General features: G+C 34.8%; 3 protein-coding genes across 4 annotated transcripts; 1 reads left to right on the top strand and 2 right to left on the bottom strand.

The window, feature by feature from the left end:
• Positions 1-74: 74 nt before the first annotated feature.
• On the bottom strand, positions 75-6,545 carry dnajb1b (DnaJ heat shock protein family (Hsp40) member B1b). The gene is made up of 5 exons (XM_051130282.1): positions 6,497-6,545; positions 5,357-5,447; positions 2,274-2,821; positions 966-1,543; positions 75-874 (listed from the first exon to the last, which is right to left on the bottom strand). The coding sequence occupies exons 3-5, from the start codon at positions 2,491-2,493 to the stop codon at positions 641-643; spliced, it is 1,032 nt and encodes a 343-aa protein (XP_050986239.1). The 5' UTR covers positions 2,494-2,821; positions 5,357-5,447; positions 6,497-6,545; the 3' UTR covers positions 75-640.
• On the top strand, positions 5,352-17,798 carry tecrb (trans-2,3-enoyl-CoA reductase b). 2 transcript variants are annotated; one of them, XM_051130145.1, is made up of 12 exons: positions 5,352-5,470; positions 7,570-7,620; positions 9,596-9,647; positions 10,634-10,678; positions 10,964-11,067; positions 12,457-12,572; positions 12,768-12,873; positions 13,501-13,573; positions 14,754-14,797; positions 14,894-14,951; positions 15,082-15,170; positions 16,407-17,798. In XM_051130145.1, the coding sequence occupies exons 1-12, from the start codon at positions 5,456-5,458 to the stop codon at positions 16,578-16,580; spliced, it is 927 nt and encodes a 308-aa protein (XP_050986102.1). In that variant the 5' UTR covers positions 5,352-5,455; the 3' UTR covers positions 16,581-17,798. The 2 variants fall into 2 exon arrangements, with proteins under 2 accessions (XP_050986102.1, XP_050986023.1); XM_051130066.1 differs by lacking the exon at positions 5,352-5,470 and having other exon boundaries at positions 7,035-7,620.
• A 174-nt stretch (positions 17,799-17,972) lies between these two features.
• ndufb7 (NADH:ubiquinone oxidoreductase subunit B7) lies at positions 17,973-20,765 on the bottom strand. Its single transcript, XM_051130766.1, has 3 exons — positions 20,477-20,765; positions 18,642-18,810; positions 17,973-18,153 (listed from the first exon to the last, which is right to left on the bottom strand). The coding sequence occupies exons 1-3, from the start codon at positions 20,586-20,588 to the stop codon at positions 18,072-18,074; spliced, it is 363 nt and encodes a 120-aa protein (XP_050986723.1). The 5' UTR covers positions 20,589-20,765; the 3' UTR covers positions 17,973-18,071.
• Between the last annotated feature and the right edge of the window lie 1,372 nt (positions 20,766-22,137).

Here is a 22,137-nt window from a genome sequence, read left to right as displayed (position 1 = left end):
AGAACAGAAACAAAAACATCCCAATGACATATAAAGGATGAACCGACATCAGTAATTTTCCTCTTTTATTAAAAAAAAAAAAAAAAAAAACATATTTCTGTTGCAAATGTGCTGATTCACATATTTAGATGAGGGACGATCCATGCAGGGATCACTTTGGGCCACCACTACATTGTGAATGACTTTTCCTGACATGACTGAACGTCTCCATTAGATTGTATTAGAAGACAGACTACAGCTTGCTTTCACAGAAAGACTTTCCTGAGGTATCCAAAGTCAGTCAGACTGCTGAAAAGAAACCTTATCACTATCTCCACACATCACAACATCCTCAGCTGTCTGTCTTTGGAACAATTGTAAACTTAGATTTGTGCAGCGCACAACAAAACGCTGGCCCAGAGGCCACAGCTGGAGACTTTCTGCTGACTAGACCCAAAGAAAACATGGGTTCGTGCACGTGGCGCAGACAAACAAACCAGTCCAGCTTTGTTTTGGTTCAGATAGCCTCTCAATGGCACTACGTTACAGAATAACGGTTTTGTTTTGCAGCAGCAAATGGGCTGAGCTCAAATATGCATCCTTTAAATACTACGAAACCAAGAATTCCCAAAGGCAGCAGCTCCAGTGTACTGTACATAGCTCAAGAAACTGGCAAAACATTTGCGATAGTGTCCTTGGCACTCTGACTCAACCTTTCGGGAAACCTGACCTCGTATTCGACAACCAAGTCTCCGCGGCGATCTGGGGATTTCGGAATAGGAAGACCTTCCCCGCTGACACGCCGTTTCATCCCGGGACGAATAATTTCCTGAGATGTTAAGTTGACTGTGCGACCATCCAGCGTTGGGACGTTGATCGAGCAACCACAAAGTGCCTGAGAAAGCAAAGAAATAAAATATTAGTAAGATGCAAAGTGACTACAAAATAGCATCTAATCAAACTTTTCAAATTAGGCCCTGTCGTACCTCTCGTAGTGTAATTTTTGCAGGATAAATAATGTCTGATCCATCCCGTTTGTACACGGGATGTGGCTTATCTTTCACCACAAACACAACATCTGCAGGGATATTTGTTGGCGTCTCATCGCCTTCCTTGGGGAAAGTAATCTTGGTTCCTTCCTTCCAGCCTTTCTTCACCTCCACCGTAAGAATCTTGTCTTCGGTGCGCGTTGTTCTTCCGTCGGGGTTCAGGCGCTTGCGTGAGATCTTCATCTTCTTGGTGCAGCCAGCGAGCACTTCATCTAGACTGACCTTCAGGTCGTGGGTCACCGGAGGGTCCTGCTTTTTCTCCACTCTCCCGCCGTGACCGCGCGTGTTAAAGGAGCGGGAGAAACCACCCATGCCGCCCATGCCACCCATACCAAAACTGGCAAACGGGTCATCCGTTTCCATATCCTCATCCATGCCGCCGTTGCGTCCGAAAAACTGTTCGAAAGGGCTCCGTCCTCCGAAAAACTCTGCAAACATTGCATGAGGATCGCCTTGGAAAGTGTAGCTGAAATTACCACCACCGCCTCCACCGCCAGGGATGCCTCCCTTCAGTCCTGCATATGGCAAACAAAGAGGGTCGCATATTACAGAATTGATCAGAGACAACTGAACACCACACCATGGGTCCAAAATGTACTTTTTGACAATAGTGCAAATAGAACTAAGAAGTTCATTTTTATGGAAAATCTTGTCTTTAATAGTCATTACCATTTAGCTTGTACTTTATATTGAACATGTTTCTTGGAAAAAAAAAAAAAAAAAGACAAGTCTATGGTTGTTTCAATATTTCTGGAATTTGACAACCCTAGGGCGAACTGGCACTAAACACGCACAGAACTGCTGACAGCACACAAACGCTCCGCCTCTTTCTACCACGTGACCCTCAGAATCTTCCAGCAAGAGCGCAGCGTTCCAGAAATCCTCACTGAAGTAGCCAATCAGAACGCAGCATAACAAATCGGGTCGATTGAACTTAACTGCCCAAAACAAACGTATTAACATTACAGTAGTTTCACCAGATTGTTTTCTGTCGATCAAAAATATACAATCATACTGCGTTGTCAATATCGCGAACGCTATGCAGAATCACATACAGGTTAAACAACTGATTCAGTCAGCGAGTTAATACAGTCTTAATTCGGATAATCTCTTAACAACATCACCAACATAACAGTTTAAGATTTGAATGATATGAATTAAGATGAGTTGTCAAAAGTGTCTTAATTTGATCTCCGTCTCTATCTGCGTCATCAGTTAGAAACAAAGTTGCATCATTTTACTCACCTTCTTCTCCAAATTTGTCATAGATGTCTTTCTTCTTCTGGTCGCTCAACACGTCGTAAGCCTCCGCGATCTCTTTGAACTTCTCCTCTGCGCCGGGTGACTTGTTTTTGTCCGGATGGTATTTGAGTGCCTGTTTGCGATACGCTTTCTTGATCTCATCGTCAGATGCGCCTTTCTGAATCCCCAAAACACTGTAATAATCCTTCCCCATCTTCACCATCGAGCGTTTATTTTTAAGTAGATATTCTCCAAAAGTCGAATAGCGGGTTCAGATCAGTACTGCTTGCGTTGAGGTTATCCGTTTATCGGTCAAGTTCGGTTCACTCCAATTTCAAACAAATCTTTGCTAGTAGATCTTGGAGTAATTTTATCGGAGAGGTGTTGTCCCATCCACCTGTGGTTTTTTATGCCCTGCCTCGCTCCGGTGCCGCCCTATTTGAAACCGTGAAGAAACTTCGAGAAATTTCTCAAAGTCACTGGTGGTTTCCACACCCGAACCACGTGGATGTGCTGCTGCTCTGCTCCACCCATAGAACTGCTACTGGACACTGATGAAAGCGAAACTAAAGTTTCTTAGTGGAATAGATAACATTCATTGAATGAAAACATGGTTGATAACATATATATACTGCTGATTCAATAAAATTAAAGAAGTGTGTTTTAAGATGCTGCATAATATTTTTCCCTTGTAACACACTTTTGTCCAAATGTAGCTGTGATGTAGTTTGTGTGTCTACCTTTTGTAATGAAAGTAAAGACATCTATCATTTTTTGTTTTCATGTAATGTTTCATCACTTTTCTATAATTATTTGAGTTCTTATTGTTTTTCCAAAGTTAAGAACTGTACATTAAAGAATCAACTGTTAACTTTCTTATCCTTGTGGATTTTTTTTTTCACAAAGGTTTCTTAAAATACCTTTAGTTATAGTTTTATATGAAGTAGGCCTAGAACATTTAATCAAATCACTCAGAATCATTAATACTAAAACATGTACTTCTTCTCTGAAGAAATATGAGATCTTTCATGTGATTTTCTTTTTTTTTTGTTTTTTTTTTGTTCCTACCTTGTTTTGTTCTATGTGGACATTGTGCAAGAATGATTGTACTTGTTAATTTATACGTTTGCTGGAATTGTTCTAGATTCCTAGAATAAATAAATAAAAAAGTAATTGCATATTTACAGTTCTGACTATTGTGACCGACCCGCACGTCCTGATTTTGCTGAGTTAGATATGTTCCTGGGTCAACATATTTTGTTGACCCTGGAACAACATTTTAATCCAAAAATTTAATCTTGACCACATCCCTACACCTAAACCTAACCTTACCCATGAGTAATCCCTAAAATCAGAGGAAATAATAGATGAATGACACTAATGTATAAGCACCAAACACTGATTGTAATCCTAAACTTCACAAAAACTATAAACTGATTTTTCAAATCTGATTGGTTAATCACAATGTTGTTCCAGGGTCAACAAAGATGTTGATCCAGGAACATGTCATACTTAAAAAATCAGGTTCTGCATTGTGATTGTGACCCACTCTATCTAGAGAAATATGGTTGATTCTTTAGTGCGTATTTTTCTGTCCATGGAATTAATTAATTACTTAACGTATGTATGTATGTATGTATGTATGTATGTATGTATGTGTGTATTTATTAATAAGTTCTAGGATATGTTAAAATATATTTCAAAACTTTCTTTGTTTGTATTTATCTTACATTTTCAGAAAAATGTACAATATCAGGTTAATTTGTTAATTTTAAGTTACTGATTTATCAATTAACAATCAATTTTCACAAAATCAAAAAAAAAAAAAAAAAAACACACACTACCAATACTTGCAAAGTATCAAAAAAGTTTTTTTTTTTAAACTTTTTTTTTTTTCTTAAGTCAATAAAGTCAATAAAACTTGTACTTTTGCAAGTATTGGTAGTTTGCAAGTATTGGTACCCCCCTTTTTTTTCAAGTTACTAAGTTATGAAGGGGAAAAAAAAAAAAATATATATATATATATATATATATATATATATATTTGAACGTCTATATTTGATCTTGTCCCCCATTAAGACTTTTTCATTTGCTCTCTGTAATATATTTATAGATTTATATTTTTACATTTCTTATATATATATATATATATATATATATATACACACTACCGTTCAAAAGTTTGAGGTCAGTAAGACTTGTAATAGTCTTTAAAGTAGTCTCTTATGCTCATCAAGGCTGCATTTATTTGATTAAAAAAAAAAAAAAACAGTAATATTGCAAAATGTTTTTACAATATAAAATAATGTTTTTTATTTTAACATACTTTAAAATAGAATTTATTACTGTGATGAAAAGCTGAATTTTTATCAGCTGTTACTCCAATCTTAAGTGTCACATGATCCTTCAGAAATCATTCTAATATGCGGATTTATTATTAGAATGATCAATGTTGGATAATATCAACAGCTGTGCTGCCAAATATTTTTTGGAACCTGTAATTTTTTTTTCAGGATTCTTTCATGAATAACAAGTTTAAAAAGTAGTGTTTATTCAAAATATAAATATTTTATAACAATGTAAATTATTTATTATTAACTTTTAATACACTTTTAATTATTAACTTAATACATCCTTGGTGAATAAAAGTATTAATTTCTTAAAAAAAAAAAAAAAAAAAAAGAAAAGAAAGAAAAAAGAAACAATAAAAATGTACTGACCCCAAACTTTTGAACGGTAGTGTATATATAAACATAAGGCCTTTTTCTGATATAAAAAGTAATTAGTTCAATTAGTTTGGTATTTAAGCACACGTTGTCTTATAACACAGAATCGTTGTCCTCAAATTACTGTTGTCATCATTTCCACCACACGGAAGCATTTAGCATTTTAAGAACAATCGAGTGTTTTCAGCCGCATGTTTTGCCTCACACCACCACTAGGCGGCGCTCATAATGTTTGTTCGACGCTTCCTGCGTCTAGTAGTCGAACTCCAATTGGTTACTAGGTCAAAAAGGCGTATCTGCTATGTTTCACCCAATGACAAGATCGAGCGCAGGTCTCTGCATTTGTTGGCAAACGCTCACCACTCTCTGCTCATTGGATGTGCGGCATCTTCCGTTCTTCTTGATTGGACTTCGTGCTTGTCTCTCACCTGGCTGGGATAAGCCATTCAAACTGCAAAAATGAAGCATTACGAGGTAAGGTGCTATTATTGATTTTCAGATTTCATGAAATTGTATAAGCGTTTAGAGACGATTTTTTTCTGATGCTCTTGAGATCGAGAAATGATCGTGCAGTATGAAAATGAATGAACTTCACGCCTTATAATGACACCACTGAGACAGATTAGAGCACACGCTAGTGTGACAATCACCTCGGCCTAATCGGACGGAATTGCTCGGTATGTAGAATTATAAATCAGAGAAGAACCAGAAACATTCTGTTAGATGACAGATTATGAATATTAGACCTGGAGCAGTGGTTTGCAGGCAGTGGTCGCCTCGACCTAGAGAGTCATGGCTCATCTCAGCAGACTCTCATACAACCCTTATCCCACATTACAACACAATATGTGCAAAAGGAGTATCGCTTGCAACATAAGAGGTGGTTGCTACAATTAAATTCACCCTCGAGATAAGTATAAAACATCAATGGCCTTTCACAAAGCGGATGTATTTTGAGTGGCAACCTCGTGTGCACTTGACTAACTAGTCCTTCAGTGTTTCAGCAAGCACAATGAAGTTGTTTTCTGACCAAAAACAAAGGTATTTGCTTGCAATATGACCGTGAGTAGTGAGTAAATCAACGTTCATGGAGACTTTGATTTAACAGAATTAAGTCACAGCTCTGCTCTCCATAAACCCGGAAGTGGGTGGTTTCTGTGTTAATAGTGCTTATCAAATCTAACAAGTGAAGACACGTCGTTTTCAATGACATGAAGATGTAACACTTTTTGCTTACACTGAACATGTGGAACAGATTCGGTCAAAGTCTTTGTTGATAAAATTGACACAAGCGATGTTTATGATGACCACAAGAGGACGCCAAGAAGTTTTAAAGACCTCTCACGGACTCACACCAAATAATTAAGCGTAGATAAGTACCTAAGACATTAAGAAATAAACTAAGAAGGACACAAAACTGACATAATTACACATGCTAGTCGACAATATATAAATTCATGTTAGTTATGTCCATGTAATAAGCGCGGGAAAGAGACTCACGTCCGTTTCTTCACACACTGAGGAGTTGAACGGGGCGCTCCTGACGTCTCTCGTGTGTAGTGAAGTATAATTTCGTTTTTAAAGTTAACTTTAAAGTAATTTTGGTTGTATTCCACGCAGTTCTTTCAGTTGGAGTTTCTCTCATAGGCAGTGGGTATTTCCTCTAGTGTCATCTGCTCATGCCTTTCTAAGTTATTAATAATCTCTGTCTCCCTCCCCCCTAAAACTCGCGCGCAATTATCGTCGTTATTGCGCATAAATGCGGTTTAAAATTGTATTATAGAAGAGTTATTGCAAATAGTGAGGATGGGAGATTTGGTTAAAAAAAAAAATATATATATATATATATATATATATATATTTTTTTTTTTTTTTTTTTTCTTTTTGGGGGTTGAAATATGACCTAGACATATTTTTGTGAGAATACTGTTTACATTATGGTGGATCTACCCCAGCACAAGGGTGCAAACTTAAAACAGTCAGCTACCCTGTATATGATGTGGTTGAGTTTGTGTAAATATTGGTTCTGGTCTCTAGATGAGGAGATTCCTGGACTCTGTTACGTATGCGTGCGTCCATAAGGCAAGTTATAATTAGCACATATTGGGATGACTGGTGAGGAGTCGCATTTCCTTTGGAGCTTCAAAAGAGAAAAAGGAAAAAAGAGAATTAACTTAATGTGAGTGAGAGAAAGAGATGCAAGTTTTGTTGATTTGTTCGTACGTGTGTTTTTAGGGGGGTCGGTGGCCAATTGTACTATAGATGAACAAGAGAGTGACAACAGAGAAATGGGAGGGTTGAGTTAGAGAGAGAAAGAGGGGTGGGGGAACAGACACAGAGATTTATTTCCACAGCTGACAGTAAAGCTCCCGTCCCACACACGTTTTTGGAGGTGAAAGAGGGACTAATACAGAAAAGAAGTTTAAAACTCAGAAAAAATGGATACCTTGGCTTTAGAGGCCACACAGCCCAAAAAGGCTCAGAATGGAGCCTTGGCACCAGTGCCTGGACCCCCCACACCTGCCAAACGCAAACCTGCTAAAAAAACTAAGAAAGCTGTGGTCTTTTTCGAGGTGGAGATTCTGGACGCCAAGACGAAGGACAAGCTCTGCTTCCTGGACAAGGTGGGAAACACTTTTACATTCACATTTTTTGATCTTTGACATTCCCTGTGCATTATTCAACTCTAAAACATGTAAAACAATTTTACACTACATTTTCTCCTGTATAATTATGTAACAACCTCATAAGTCTTCATGGGATTTTGTGCTTTAAAAATTGTATGTGATGCTGCAGCAGTGTTATTTTAGTATCATTAATATACTATTGTCATTTTTACTATTTAAATGAGTTTTTGTTATTTGCTTTTTTATTTTTAATAGTTTCTGTAATTCAGATGTCTTTCATTTTTGTCTTTACAAATGTGGTTTCAGCATCCAAGTGAAATAAAATTCATTTTTATAAAATGCAACGTCAGTTAACAGTTATTTTGAGAAATTAAGTTATATATATATTTAGTTTCAAGCAATTTTTGAACTGCAGTAAAGCTAAATTACAATTAAAATGTCTGAATAGCTATAATAATATAATAACTATAATAGTAATGGTGACCATTAAGAAGTAAGAATCAATTAAGAATTTTAACCTAAAATCGTTGTTATTTATCAACTTCCCCTTTATAGATTCTGCCTTGTAACCATTAGCTTCAGCCAATTCTCGGTCTAAGTACTCTTGATTATTTTCAAATGAATGCACATGGTTTTACCACAGTAAAATCCTCATCCCTAGATTGGTGCTATCTATAGAAACTGTCTTGGCCGTGCACTCTGGGCTCATGGTAGTGGTGTACTCTTGCATGGAGCTGAGCGTCTGGTGGCTCGAGGTCTTTCTGTAGTCGTCCCTGTAAGGAGGTGCCTGTAATGAGGCCTCTAGGATGTCAGGAGCAATGCTGCGGGATTATCGAGGATTGCACACGTATGTCCTCGGATTAACTGGCGCTTCCCCTGTGATGTCACTGCCCACAAGTGTTGTGATGTCACAGAGAAATGGAAGCCTGCGATGATGACGTCATACATAGAATGAAAGATTCATATAGAGCAGTTCCAAATAACGGAACAATTGAAGGTTTTTGGAGGGAATGAAATGATACTTTAGTTAAGTCAAGTCACTTTTATTTATATAGCGCTTTTAACAATACAGATTGTGTCAAAGCAGCTTTACAAGATTTAAATAGTCATCCAGCTCAGTTCACATAGTATACGATATCGCTGTAAATTAAGCTTTAATATAAATGGTTTTCCTTTATACTTAATAACATTCACAGAAATTGCTTTTATGATTGTGCAAGATGTTTCAAAGTGTACTGTATTCAAAAAATGTAACCAGTTGGTAATTTTACGGTGCACTGTAAAATATTATTTAAGTATAAAAGATTTTACTTTTACAAAAAAAAACACTTTTAGTTTTGTGGCTTCAAAATAACTCAGTGTTATATTGCTGTATGTTTGTAATTGGCTGTGAAGTTTACTAGCAATTTCGTAATGAGTTTTCTTCTCAGCAGGTAAAAAGTTACATGTTATTGTTGTTGTTTTTTTTTGTTTGTTTGTTTTAGTTTTTTTTTTTAGTTTTTTTTGATGATGATAAATGCATCTTTGAACATATTCATTAAATAACAGCTGATTATATGTGTGTTCATTCGTTAGGTTTTTAAATTATTAAATAAATAATCATATTTCTAAAAATGTATTTATTTATTTTTTTACACATTGGATTTAAATCAGTTGTTTATGCTTTCAGTTTCTCTCACATTACTTATATTGCTCTCATGAAAGAACCCCAATCATCAGATAAAGCAGTTTCTTAAAGGCTGCAGACGTCTAAAATCTCCCAGCTGTGTGTCAAACTCAAAGCGGGATCTTTAGGTCTTTTGGGAGATCTGGTCAGTTGGCCGTGTTTGTGTTGGTGGGTTTGTTTGTTTGGTGTTTTGTGTCTCTCAGAACAGCTGCTGTACTAAAGCCACGTTGCCTGGGGATTGTGGCTAAATTTACTCCTCATTTCACATACACACTCGCTCTAAACTGGTGTTTGTTTGATTGGCAGGTTGAGCCCAATGCCACTATCGGGGAAATCAAGTCCATGTTCCACAAGAGTCGTGAGTATAAATCAGTCTCTAATCTTCACTCAGATAATTAACCTGTTTTATATGATATGTAGAAGCCATTTTAAGAGCCTAATTTATCAAAATGTTGTATTATTCATTTAGCAATTGAGGGTTTCTTGGTTAAACGTGACCCACAAAACCAGTCATAAGGGTAATTTTTTTAAATTGATATTTGAATAAATAAGCTTTCCATTGATGTATGGTTTGTTAGGATAGAATAATATGTAACTGAGATACAGCTATTTGAAAATCTGGAATCTGAGGGTGCAAAAAAGTCAAAATATTGTGAAAATCGTCTTTAAAGTTGTCCAAATGAAGTTCTTAGCAATGCATATTAATAATCAACAATTACGTTTTGATATATTTACGAAAATATCTTCATGAAATATAATCTTTACATATCCTAATGATTTTTGGCATAAAAGAAAAATCGACCATTTTGACCCATACAGTGTATTTTTGGCTATTGCTACAAATATACCCGTGCTACTTAAGACTGGTTTTGTGGTCCAGGGTCACAAATGTGTTAAATTGTCTTGGACAAAAAAACATCACAATGGAAAAATTTGTAATGGTACAGAAATGGACGCAGTTGTTTTTAACATTGATAATAATCAAAAATATTTCTTAGGTAGCAAATCAACATATTAAAATGATTTCTGAAAGATCATGTGACACTGAAGACTGGAGTAATGATGCTGAAAATTCAGCTTTTATCACAGGAATAAATAGCCTTTTACAGTATATTCACACCAAAAACAGTTATTTTAAATAGCAATAATATTTCACAATATTACTGCTTTTACTGTATTTAAAAAAAAAAAAAATGCAGCCTTGGTGAACAGAAGACATCTTTCAAAAATTGTAAAAATATCTCACCAACCCCAAACTTTTGAATGGTAGTGTATGTTTAAAATGTGTGCATGTGTATGTACGGTATTGCAATTGTTTTCTTGTATTTCACTTTTTTGTTTCAGACCCTCAGTGGTACCCGGCCCGACAATCCATTCGCTTGGATCCCAGTACGTATTAAACTTTTGTTTAATATGAGTCCATTATCTGGACATTATCTTTTGACAGCATAATAAGAGATTCATGCTGTGAATTTCTTTAAGATAATACAAGTTTTTTTGAGCTGTAAGATTAGCAGCAAAATCAATACATCATGGTTCATGTGGTCAGGTTATTATAAATGTAATATAAGGGCTTAAATGTGATAAAGACCATTCTGTTAGTTTTCCGTGGTACAGTAGATGGCATTTTCTGATAGTGGGTATTTGCTGATGCATTATGGGCTTGTTGTGCAGAGGGAAAATCTTTAAAGGACGAGGATGTGCTCCAGCACCTGCCCGTGGGAACAACAGCGACCTTCTACTTCAGAGACCTGGGTGCTCAGATCAGCTGGGTCACGGTGAGAGACCTTACACACACACACACACATACTCCCACCATGTAAGCTAATAACCTCATACATTTTTCACTTTCTCTGGCAAATGACAAGCTACAGACCAGAAGTCCTTTATTTCCAATGAAGAGTAGTATGAAAGCGGTGTGGGTTTCATACTGGATGTGTATGCAGAAATTTTGAATACGGTTTGAGCTTGGGTTGCATTGAAATGCTTAAACTTTTGTAGCTGGATAGTATGCAACCTGATATTATGTGTTATAATCAAAAGTATTAGCACAAGAAAAGTTACCAGCAGTGTTGACAAGTCTGTGGTTTTCCTGCTCATTTGGGCTGGTACTTTTACACTGTTGCCACAGGTTGTTTTCGTTTGCAATTGTGCAAATGCAGTTTTAACGAAGTGGAATCTCTGACAGAGAGGAAAACAACAGAAAAATGCAACTGGGCTAGTTTTAATTAGCAGTTGGGATGGTGTAGTTTCACAGACCTGGCAACCCTGTTGACCAGTGTTTTTCCACTTTAACCTTATTTTGTAAACACTGTTATTTATTATGTTAATTAAAAAAAAAAGTATGTTTTTGTTTTACACATTTTAGGGCTCATTGCTTAACGACTGATTTGAACATTCCGTGCAAAATGCAACAATTGCAAATTTTAAAGGTACACATTTTATTACATTCAGAATTAATGATTCAGGTGAAACAAAATGTTTACCAACGTTACAAACACTATAAATTTGTGTAATTAGATCTTCACACTACACAACATATTCTTTAAGTTTAACTTTTATAACAGAAACAAATAATTTGAATATGAATCAAACACAAATGCATTTATTGTACAAAATATCTTGTCATAAATGGCAAACCTAAACTAGCGAAACTGAAACTAGCGGCATGTGTTCGTGCATGTTTTGCGTGCTTGATGTGAATTGCAATTCGCATGGGATTATGTTATAAAAAAATAATAAATAATAAAATAAATAAAAATATAATTTAAAAAATATATATAAATTAAATCATATCCAAAAAAAAAAAATATATATATATATATATATAAAATTATATTCCAGAAAATATGGTAGGCCTTTGTGAAATAAGTGCTGAATTGTTTCCTGACTGCTTTGATGAATTTCATCAAGAGTTCAGTGTTTAATGTCATAGTTTAACTCCATTATGTGCATTATATGTGCTTAATGTCAGTGTTTATCCGGCTGTGTGTTAATCTGTCTCTCTTAACCAGTCCGTTTAGTGTCTGACTGTCACATTATCTCTGTGAGAGCATGGGATATTTATAACTAGGAAACATGAACACGCTTCCTACAGCAAAGGAACTGAGTGCAGGAAAGCTTATGAACGCGTTGTAACGCTCCTGTTCTGTTACTGTCTCTCTCAGGTGTTTCTGACTGAGTATGCCGGCCCTCTGCTCATCTATCTGATGTTTTACTTCCGAGTCCCGTTTATTTATGCGCCTAAATATGACTTTACCACCAGCAAACACTGGGTTGTACAGTAAGTACAGAAACAGTATAAAATGCTTTTTTCACACTGTAGCATATACAGTTTATGGCCGTGTTAAGAAACATCTTTGATCTCATATCTGCTAATTGTAAAGGTTTAGTGTCTACTTCTGTGACAGTTTGCACAGTATAACCAATTGATGGCTTCAAAAGGGTGATGTGTAATTCAGTGTTTGTGTTGTTATAGTTTGGCGTGTATGTGTCACTCCTTCCACTACGTAAAGAGACTCCTGGAAACGCTGTTCGTCCATCGCTTCTCGCACGGGACTATGCCTCTCCGCAACATCTTCAAGGTGAGAGAAACGGCTCCTTGTGATGAATGTAAACATATTTGCATACTAGGTTTGTGCAAATTGAGACACATTCTGGATTAGTGAGATAAAATGTCATCTTTCTTCAGATTTGGTATGCATTGTCAAATATAAACAGAGGGAATTATTAATGACCAACGAAATTGCACTTGATGCAAAACATGTGCTCTGATTTGTGTTCCAGATAATAACAGGTCGCACATCCTGAACTGGTCCTGTGCTAAAGAATAATAATAAGAATAGATGGATGTTTCTAAGAAACAGTTACTGTAGAAAGTGCTGGCGCTGTAAAGAAGTCTTACTGAAACTGGCAATTATTCATGAGCACAAACGAGTGAAATCACAGCATGAGCATGTTGAGTCATGACTTTTAGTACAGAGAGAAAAATATTTTTTTGTATATAGCAGAAATCTAGAATTTTTACATTTCACATTCTAGCAGTCAGTGGCTTTTAGGATGTAATTTATGCTGTTTGTTAAGTGGAACTTTTTATATTAATGCAGTATTTGGCTGACTTTGACTCAGTCTTTCTGTTCAGAATAATATTTTTTTTTGATATTATTGGACCTTCACAGTAGTATTAAAACATTTCATTGTGTGTTTGGCAGAATTGCACATACTATTGGGGATTTGCAGCTTGGATGGCTTATTACATCAACCACCCGCTGTACACACCACCCAGTGAGTCGACACGCATTCATACATTAAACAATCACAGGTATAAACAGTGTTGGGGAATAACTAGTTACATGTAACTTAACTGCGTCATTTAATTACAAAATAAATGTAACTGTAATCTGTTACATCTGAATATTTGCATGTATATGCAGATTTGGTTGATTTCTTTCCAATATTGAATTGACTGATCTAAAATATGAGACAGCAATGCTATCTCATGACCAATTTGTATGTATTTTATGAGGTGGCTATTTCATCCAACCTCACTCGTATGATTTTGTACGATTTCTGTGAGGGGTAGGTTTAGGGGCAGGATTAAGAGTGGACATTTATATGACTTCCTATGAATTTGCCATCTCATAAAATAAGTAAAAAAAAAAAAAAAAAAAAAAAAAAAAAAACACTAATTAATGAAAAGTACATTTGTATATGCTCTATTTTTTTTTAATTATTTTATTCCCAAGGTATTGTTACATGCCGATGTTTCCTGTCATAGCTATGCATAGATTTCAAAAACAGTATCATATCTATTAAACTATATTTTATGATGTTAAATCTGTATTTAACCTCAGATGATCTAAAAGTAGGGATAGGTGCTAAAGTTTGATTTTGTTGTGGTTGTGCTTTAAAATTAAATTATTGTAATCTTAATTCAAGTGGCAAAGGATTTTGAAAGTCTGACAGTAATCAGTGTCAAGTACTACTGTAAGGTTAACCCTGTCAGCTTTAAATTGAAATTGATTAACAGTTTAGAAAAATGTAAAAAAATAAATTTAAATTTATATGTAAAAAAGTAGTCAAAAAGTGATCAAATGTCATCAGTTACGTTACTTTAATAAATTAATTGAATTAGTTACACTACTTATTACATTTTAAATAGGGTAACTTGTAATCTGTAACCTGTTACATTTCCAAGGTAACCTTCCCAACACTGGAAATAAGTTATATTATAAAATATATAGAAAATTGTTGCGCGCACACACACACACATAATTTATACAAAAAATAACATTTTTTCAATTCTAAAAAGGTACTTTCAGAAACATTACATAATCTTACAAAACCACAAACTTTTGAACAGTATGCGTATGTTTTGTTTTAATATAGTGTTCCATAATTAAAAAAAACAGCAATTAATTCATGAATTACACTCTTTTTCCTCACACTCATGTTTGTGTTGCAGCCTATGGAGAACAGCAGATCAGACTGGCCCTCATCGTGTTCCTGGTAAGATCTGTTTTTAATACAGGATGCTAAATGATCAAACTGATCTCAGGTCAGAGCTCTAGACTAACTGGACTAATAATTTATTTATGGCCACAGTTCTGTCAGATCGGAAACTTCTCCATCCACATTGCCCTGAGAAATTTACGACCACCAGGTAAGATCCCACTGAAAACTTAACATAGTATGTATACTATTTATTTATTTATTTATTTTTAAATATGTTTCTTGACCTGTTATTTGATTAGACTGCCACAAGTAATGATGTTTTTTTTTTTTTTCCGTAGGATCTAAGACCAGGAAGATCCCATATCCGACTAAAAACCCTTTTACTTGGATCTTCCTGCTGGTCTCCTGCCCCAACTACACGTATGAGGTCAGATGCCCACATTCAACCTGGATGGTGCTGATTCAGCTTCAGCTTTCTTTTGTATTTTAATTGTGAAGCAATTGTAACTCAAAAATGTTGATTTAAATGTTAGTGATGCTCTGAATTAATCACAGGTCCAAAATTATATACCAATAAGACAAACCTCTAAAGGGTGAAGCTCATGAGATGCATCAGGAAATGCATATTACACACCACAAAATCAAATGAAAAAATGCAGTAATGCAATCTACGATTATTGTTGTTTATTTATTTATTTTGCATTGCAAAAAAAAAAATCTAAATTATTTTATATGCATAATTAATCATGATGACAACCCACTCTCCCAAAATTCATTACTGTTGGTAATTAACAAATGTATCGCTCGTAGTTAGTTAATGCATTAACTAAGGTCAACTAAGGAAAGTTACTGTAACAGTATTTAAGTCTTTTGTTAATATTACGTAATGAAAATACACATTCATTGTTAGTTCATGTTAGCTCCGGTTCATTAAATAACATTAAAAGCTTACATTCAAAGTTTTGATTTAAAAAAAAAATGTATTTATATATGTTGCAATTAACATGATTAATTTGTGCTTTAGAATAATTTTTAATTGTTAGACTAAGTAGTGTAGTAAATAATGTTAACTAGGAAAAATGCACTGTTAACTAACATGAACAAACAATGAACAACTGTATTTTTAACTAACATTACCAAAGATTAATATATAGTGTAATAAATGTTGTTCATTGTTTGTTCATGTTAGTTAATACATTAACTAATGTTATCAAATGACACCTTATTGTAAAGTGTTACCAAAACAAAAAAAAATTATATTTAATGAGGACTGAGCAAGAAATATGCTTAATTATTATAAAAAATTACATCACAATGGAAAAAAAAACCCTTGCACCGAGGACCAAACATCCTTATATTGTGAAATGCTTTAACAACCCACTACTGATTACAATTGACTGGTCGTCACTAGTTAAAAAGGCTTATAAATCAGCCAAAAGATGTAAGTGTTCTGCACACGTTTTTGTGATGGGTAAGTTTAACGGTAGGGGTTGTGTTAGCTGATAGAAAATATCATTAACCAGATCTGAAAATGTAGCCTGAAAATCAGTAAAAGGATATGCAGTGTCCTCACTAAATGTCTGTATGTGTAAATGTATTGTGGCTGAAGTATGTTTTTTATCACTTGAACTGAACTTCCTCTGTTCTCTGTGTGTAAATGCAGCTGGGCTCATGGCTGGGCTTCACTCTGATGACCCAGTGTCTGCCCGTGGCTTTCTTCACCCTGGTGGGCTTCATTCAGATGACCGTGTGGGCGAAAGGAAAGCACCGCAGCTACCTGAAGGAGTTCCGTGACTATCCCACGCTCCGCTCCCCCATCCTGCCCTTCATTCTGTAGGACAGAGTCATGCAGTATTCCCCTCGTCTTTTTAACCTATTCTTCTTCTCTCGTCCTCCTCGTATCCTTTCTTTTATACTGTGTCCATGTCCCGCTTCCATTCGTTTCACATGCGTCGTTCCTGCATTTGCTAATATCCTGGAACAGACTCATTCTGAATAATAAAGTCAGCTCAGATCCAGAACCTCCAGAAGCTTCGTTCTAATAGCTCAATATCACCCTCTATGGGTTGGATGATGTCTGTCATCTGGAGAAATCTCATGAAAATGATCTAGAGCATGTCCAGATCATGATTCAGTCAGAGAAATAAGAATGTGTATTTTGCACAAAGAAAATAGAGCACATTTTATGACCATTATGATTTTTGACATTATTTTCATAATCAAATGGCCTTGGTTTTCAGTACAAAAAGTATACAATATGAACATGAAGTTTGTTGTTCTGAACTGATGATTGTAATAAAATCACTTTGTCGGGATGTTTTTTTTTTTTTTGCTGCTGCATTAATGAAAATGTAATTAATGAAATGTCAATACAGGTCATGTACTTATAGCAAAATAATTTTCCCCAGACATGGATGTTTCATCTTTAGATTCCCCTATCTTGTTATGTAACATCTTAAAAGGCCGGTCCACCCAAAAATGAAAATTCTGTCATTTCATATCAAGTTGTTCCAAACCTATGTGAGTTCATCAGCAACTGTTCGATTCTTCTATATATCTTATAGGTTCAACGGAAGAAAGAATCTTGCTCATTTAAAAATAATATGAGCCTGAGTAAATGACACATTTTTCTTTTTGGATGAACTATCCCTTTAAGAAGCTTTGAAGGAAACTAGTCCAACATGTATTTTCAGTATTTCCCCCCCTCTGTATCTTGTTTGTGCTCAGCTGCTGGAAATCATACTGTATTTTGAGTGTACTACATGCTAAAGTTTGTTTTTGAGATCTCTGATATGCACTGACAATGTGACTTCAGTAAAGATGTGTAGTTTGGCTTGTGATACTGAGCTCAATAACCAAAACACTAATGAGAGGACCTGAAGTAACCGGTCAAAGACCAGCGACTGTATTCAGCACTGCAGAGACAAGTTTACTGTGTGTGTGTGTGATTATTACATGTGAAGCTAAAGGTAACTTGGCGCAGACTGCAGATGTCAGAACTGTTTTGTTGACCTAACAATTTATACAAAATAAAAAACACTGTCATTGGTTTGCATTTTGTCTAAATATTTACATTTGTGATACTTGCTGTGCAATTCAAGAAAGGTTTGTAGCATTTTATTATATTCTGCTAGATTGGTTGTGCAACATAACTGTTCAGTGAGTTTCTGGATAAAAGTCATTGCTCGTATGCATCCCTGTGCATTTAAAAAAAAAAAAAAAACATCCATTCACGTTCTGAGAGCTCACTAGATAATCTTTATTATTAAGAGAGCCATTTATATACACAGAAGAAACAGATGGAGAAATAAAGATGAGGATGGGATATTTATGCTGCATTTGCCTCAATCCTCTTTTTCCTCAAGTTCAGTCTTCTCTCCCTCTCATATTCTTTCATCCTCATCACATAACTGCAAAAAAAGAAGAAACTTGGTAAGACAAAATTCACCAAAAATTTTAGGCATGCAAAAATGACTTTGTATAACTGTTGATCACCACAGTGTAAAACATAGTTGATATACAATAATTTGTTTTATATCATTGTGGGCCTACTTAAAATTACACTTTGAAAAATTGGACTTTAGTAATAAATCATAAAAAAATTGTATTAAAATTTCTAAACTATTAAGCTATGTAATGAAAAAAAAATATATTTATTTAGAGAAATGTTAACACCTAAATCTTTGCTCATCTATATAATTAACCAATTATAATTACAATTTATGTCAAACTGAATTTAATGTAATTATTTTTACAATCAAATATGCTTTAAAAGTCAGATTTTCAAGCCTGAGGATCCTGCACCAAGCTGCTGATATGAAATTAATTAAAAAAAACATCCTGAGTGTTTTTTCTGAATGTGTGTTGACTCAGGCCGATTGATAAGAGCATTTCTTACTCCTGATGTTCGCAGTAGTCCCAATCGTGTCTCTCATGTTTGCAAGCTAGGAAGTTGGGGAAATTGTCTCTCTTGCACTTCAGGAGTTTGAGCAGGTAGTGCGCGCAGTAATCACGCTGCTCCACCGGCAGCATGGCCAGGTTCATCTGCTCCTGCGTCGCCACCATTTCTAACAACACAAAGCAAATAACGTGAGTTTCACAATAAAAAACAAGACCGAAGACAATGACACATCATGTTCATCCTTAGAGTATTGTTATATTACAGAGTGAACAAGACAAAACAGATCAGCTTTAGCCAGGTTTGAGCATTAAGATTTAAAAAAACAAAAACAGAAAACAAAAGTGCCTTTTAAACACTCAATAAAAAAAAATAATCAAATGATTTGAATTGCATATAAAAAAACAAAAAAAAAACATGTGATGCAGTCAGTCATATATAAATGAAAGTGATATTTCTGTAATAAACAATGTGTTTTAAAACACAGTAACCAGCTTTATATATTTATCATCAATTAATCACGTTTTTCAATCTCGTATGTAAATCCTGGACCACAAAACCAGTCATAAGTCACACAGGTATATTTTTAACATTAGCCAACAATACACTGTATTGGTCGACATTATAGATTTCTCTTTTATGCTAAAAATCATTAGGACATTGATTAAAGATCATGTTTCATGAAAATATTTTGGAAAAATCCTACCGTAAATATTTAAAAAAAAGTTAATTTTTGATTAGTAATATGCATTGCTAAGAACTTCATTTTGACAACTTTAAAGGCGATTTTCTCAACATTTAGATTTTTTTGCACCCTCAAATTCCAGATTTTCAAATAGTTGTATCTTGGCCAAATATAGTCCTATCCTAACATCAATGGAAATATTAATTATTCAACTTTATTCAACTTTAAGATGATGCATAAATCCTTATGGCCGGTTTTGTGGTCCACGGTCACATATTTTAATTAACTAAATATTGTTTGTTTGACAGCTAGCCTTATTTTAACCATGTCAAACTCTTTAACTTTAACTGAATTGTTTTCACAATTAACAGATTTATTGCGATTCTAAGCTATTTCAAAAAATTTATTTTGACAGTACAACAACATATTGTTATTTTCTAAGTTTTAGTTCATTTTTCTGAGTTGATAAACATTACCTGTTTATTTATGTTAAAACTGTGCAATCCAAATGGAAGGAGATGTTATGTCACTCTTAGAACAGATTTTTGCTATTCAAACATATAAATCTTAGATTTGGGCTTTTGTTTTATCTATTTATTTATTTATTTTTTGAGACCCGTTGTGGTAATTAGTCAACATTAGTTCAGGAACCGGTTGCATAAACTGCTTAGACTAGCCTAAAAAAGTAATTTATTTATTTTCTCTCAAGACTGGTAATACATTCTCTAAGTCAGTATGTAAAATTAAGAAAAAGCAGAAAGTAAGAAAAGTACGCAGACGTTTAGAAAAAGTACAAAAGTAAGACTGACTTACTGCTAGTTGGTCAAACTAGTTTTTGTATTAACATGGTTGATATGTTTATCCAACGTATTGGCAATGGTGATTTAGTAAACTCTAAAGTTACATGATTAGTTGGGACACCATCCCGACAGGAATACAGGTCGTAACTTTTACCTTAACACACACAAACCTAAACAGACACATTTAGGGCCATGTTTTTGTTGAAGCCTCTGGACTGGACCTGAAGTTCAAAGTCAATCCGAGGGACAAAGGACTCACGATTCATGTTTAGAGACATAAGCAAATCTGAAAGTGACGAATGACGTTTGAAACGCGCGTATAAGGTGTTCAGTAAGGAGTGTTGTGTTACCTCTCTCTTTCCGCTCAGGGAAGCCCAATTGCGGGTCATATGCGGACGGTTTTCTCGGGTCTGGCGTCGTGTCCCTTTCCGTGATATAACTCCGCACGAGATGTGACCCCATTCTGAACGCAGTATATCACCACAGACAGCAAAAATAGTCTAACGTCCAACCACTGACAATTACTATTTCTGTTATAATGCAGAAATCAAATCAATTCTGCACACTGCCATTCGGTCACCTCCAGAACCCCTCTGATGTTTCCGGGCTGCGCCGGAAGTAAACACGCGCAACGAGAAACACACTCCTGAACGTCCTCGACACTAATTACTCCGTTCCGCCTCGAGTCTCTCTAAAGCTGGAAACCTTTTTTTTTTTTTAACTCAAAATAAGTAAAATCATAAGTTAATGTAGCTTCCATAACACAAGTTACAAGATGAACTACATGAATTAATGAATTAGCTTTAGATTTATATCAACATAGCATATATTTTCTGCTTGTCTTGTTAATGAATGCAATAAAATTCGTTTAAATTAATATTTGATTTCCTAGTCAGAGACTAGACATTAAACATGACATCTACGTCTGGCTTTCATTACGTTAATGAAACGAATCAAATATGAGCTGTAATAAACTACACACAACAAGGTTACATATACTTCAAACTAAATTATATTTCAAACAAAATGGTATATTAAAAAAACGGACATGTTTTTTAAATGTTTTCTTCTCAAGGTAGCTTCGGCTAAAATCCGAGCGCACCGCTTGCTTCTTTCGAGAAGTGACAGCCCGCCACAGAAATTCAAATACTAACGGTCAGTCAACTCGCTCTGGTTCATTTCATTGATTTGAATGCGTGTATTTATGATTATTAAAAGATTAACTATGTCAGGCCTGTGAGGAACCGAAAGGAATGTAAACAATTGGACTAATGTATTTGCAAATTTGTTTTGTGGTAAGTTAGGCAGCTAATATTTACTATTTTATATTAAAAAATTGTAATATTGTAATAGACAATAACTGTTTCGTTATTACCCTTACGAAAAAGAAGATAATGCAAATGTGCTATTAGTATACTTCTTTTAAACTAAAAATATGAAAGTATACTTTCAGTCTACTTTTTATGTAATTCTCAGAAATGTGCTTTATATACTTATCAGAAATATCCTTAAAATAACATTTACGTATACTTGACTTATACTTAGAAAAAGTCTAAATATATTTGAGCTATACTTGTGCTATGAGAATCTGTGTTTTCATTGTTATACATGAGAGATGGTATTACAGATCTTCTGTACATAATTTCCAAAACACAAGTGAAGAAGAAACCAAATGCTTCCACACTTTAAAAAATGCAAATACATATTTTCCAATTTACGAAACATTTTGAGTCTCAAATACTAAAAAATGCTATTTTCTTGCAACTATATAAAACCCTTGTCAAACCAACAAAATTACCGCAAATGTTGTCCCAACTAGTCAAACACAGTTGTCTGAACAAAGAATTTCATATTGTTGAAATTTTAAGGCTTTGTAAGTTCCCAGCATGCATTGCAGCATAAATAAATTATCCAGTTACGGTTATAAGATTATTGTTTTGCTGTTTGCTGACTTCATTAAACTTTTTTTGTTGTTGTTTAGTCATTATTGTTAGTTATTTGTTGTACTGTG

This window comes from Labeo rohita, chromosome 1 (assembly GCF_022985175.1).
Source record: "Labeo rohita strain BAU-BD-2019 chromosome 1, IGBB_LRoh.1.0, whole genome shotgun sequence".
Classification (NCBI taxonomy): domain Eukaryota; kingdom Metazoa; phylum Chordata; class Actinopteri; order Cypriniformes; family Cyprinidae; genus Labeo; species Labeo rohita.
Note: the sequence above shows the minus strand (reverse complement) of the source record. Positions and strands in the feature narration are given on the sequence as shown.

Coding starts and splice junctions, on each gene's coding strand:
- dnajb1b (XM_051130282.1), bottom strand. CDS start 2,493: ATGGTGAAGATGGGGAAGGATTATTACAGTGTTTTGGGGATTCAGAAA. Junction 1,544..2,273: donor TGACAAATTTGGAGAAGAAG/GTGAGTAAAATG, acceptor TGCCATATGCAG/GACTGAAGGGAGGCATCCCT. Junction 875..965: donor CAAAAATTACACTACGAGAG/GTACGACAGGGC, acceptor TTGCTTTCTCAG/GCACTTTGTGGTTGCTCGAT.
- tecrb (XM_051130066.1), top strand. CDS start 7,435: ATGGATACCTTGGCTTTAGAGGCCACACAGCCCAAAAAGGCTCAGAAT. Junction 12,573..12,767: donor AGCAAACACTGGGTTGTACA/GTAAGTACAGAA, acceptor GTGTTGTTATAG/TTTGGCGTGTATGTGTCACT. Junction 14,952..15,081: donor GAGAAATTTACGACCACCAG/GTAAGATCCCAC, acceptor TTTTTTCCGTAG/GATCTAAGACCAGGAAGATC.
- ndufb7 (XM_051130766.1), bottom strand. CDS start 20,588: ATGGGGTCACATCTCGTGCGGAGTTATATCACGGAAAGGGACACGACG. Junction 18,811..20,476: donor CCCTGAGCGGAAAGAGAGAG/GTAACACAACAC, acceptor TTGTGTTGTTAG/AAATGGTGGCGACGCAGGAG. Junction 18,154..18,641: donor GACTACTGCGAACATCAGGA/GTAAGAAATGCT, acceptor CTTTTTTTGCAG/TTATGTGATGAGGATGAAAG.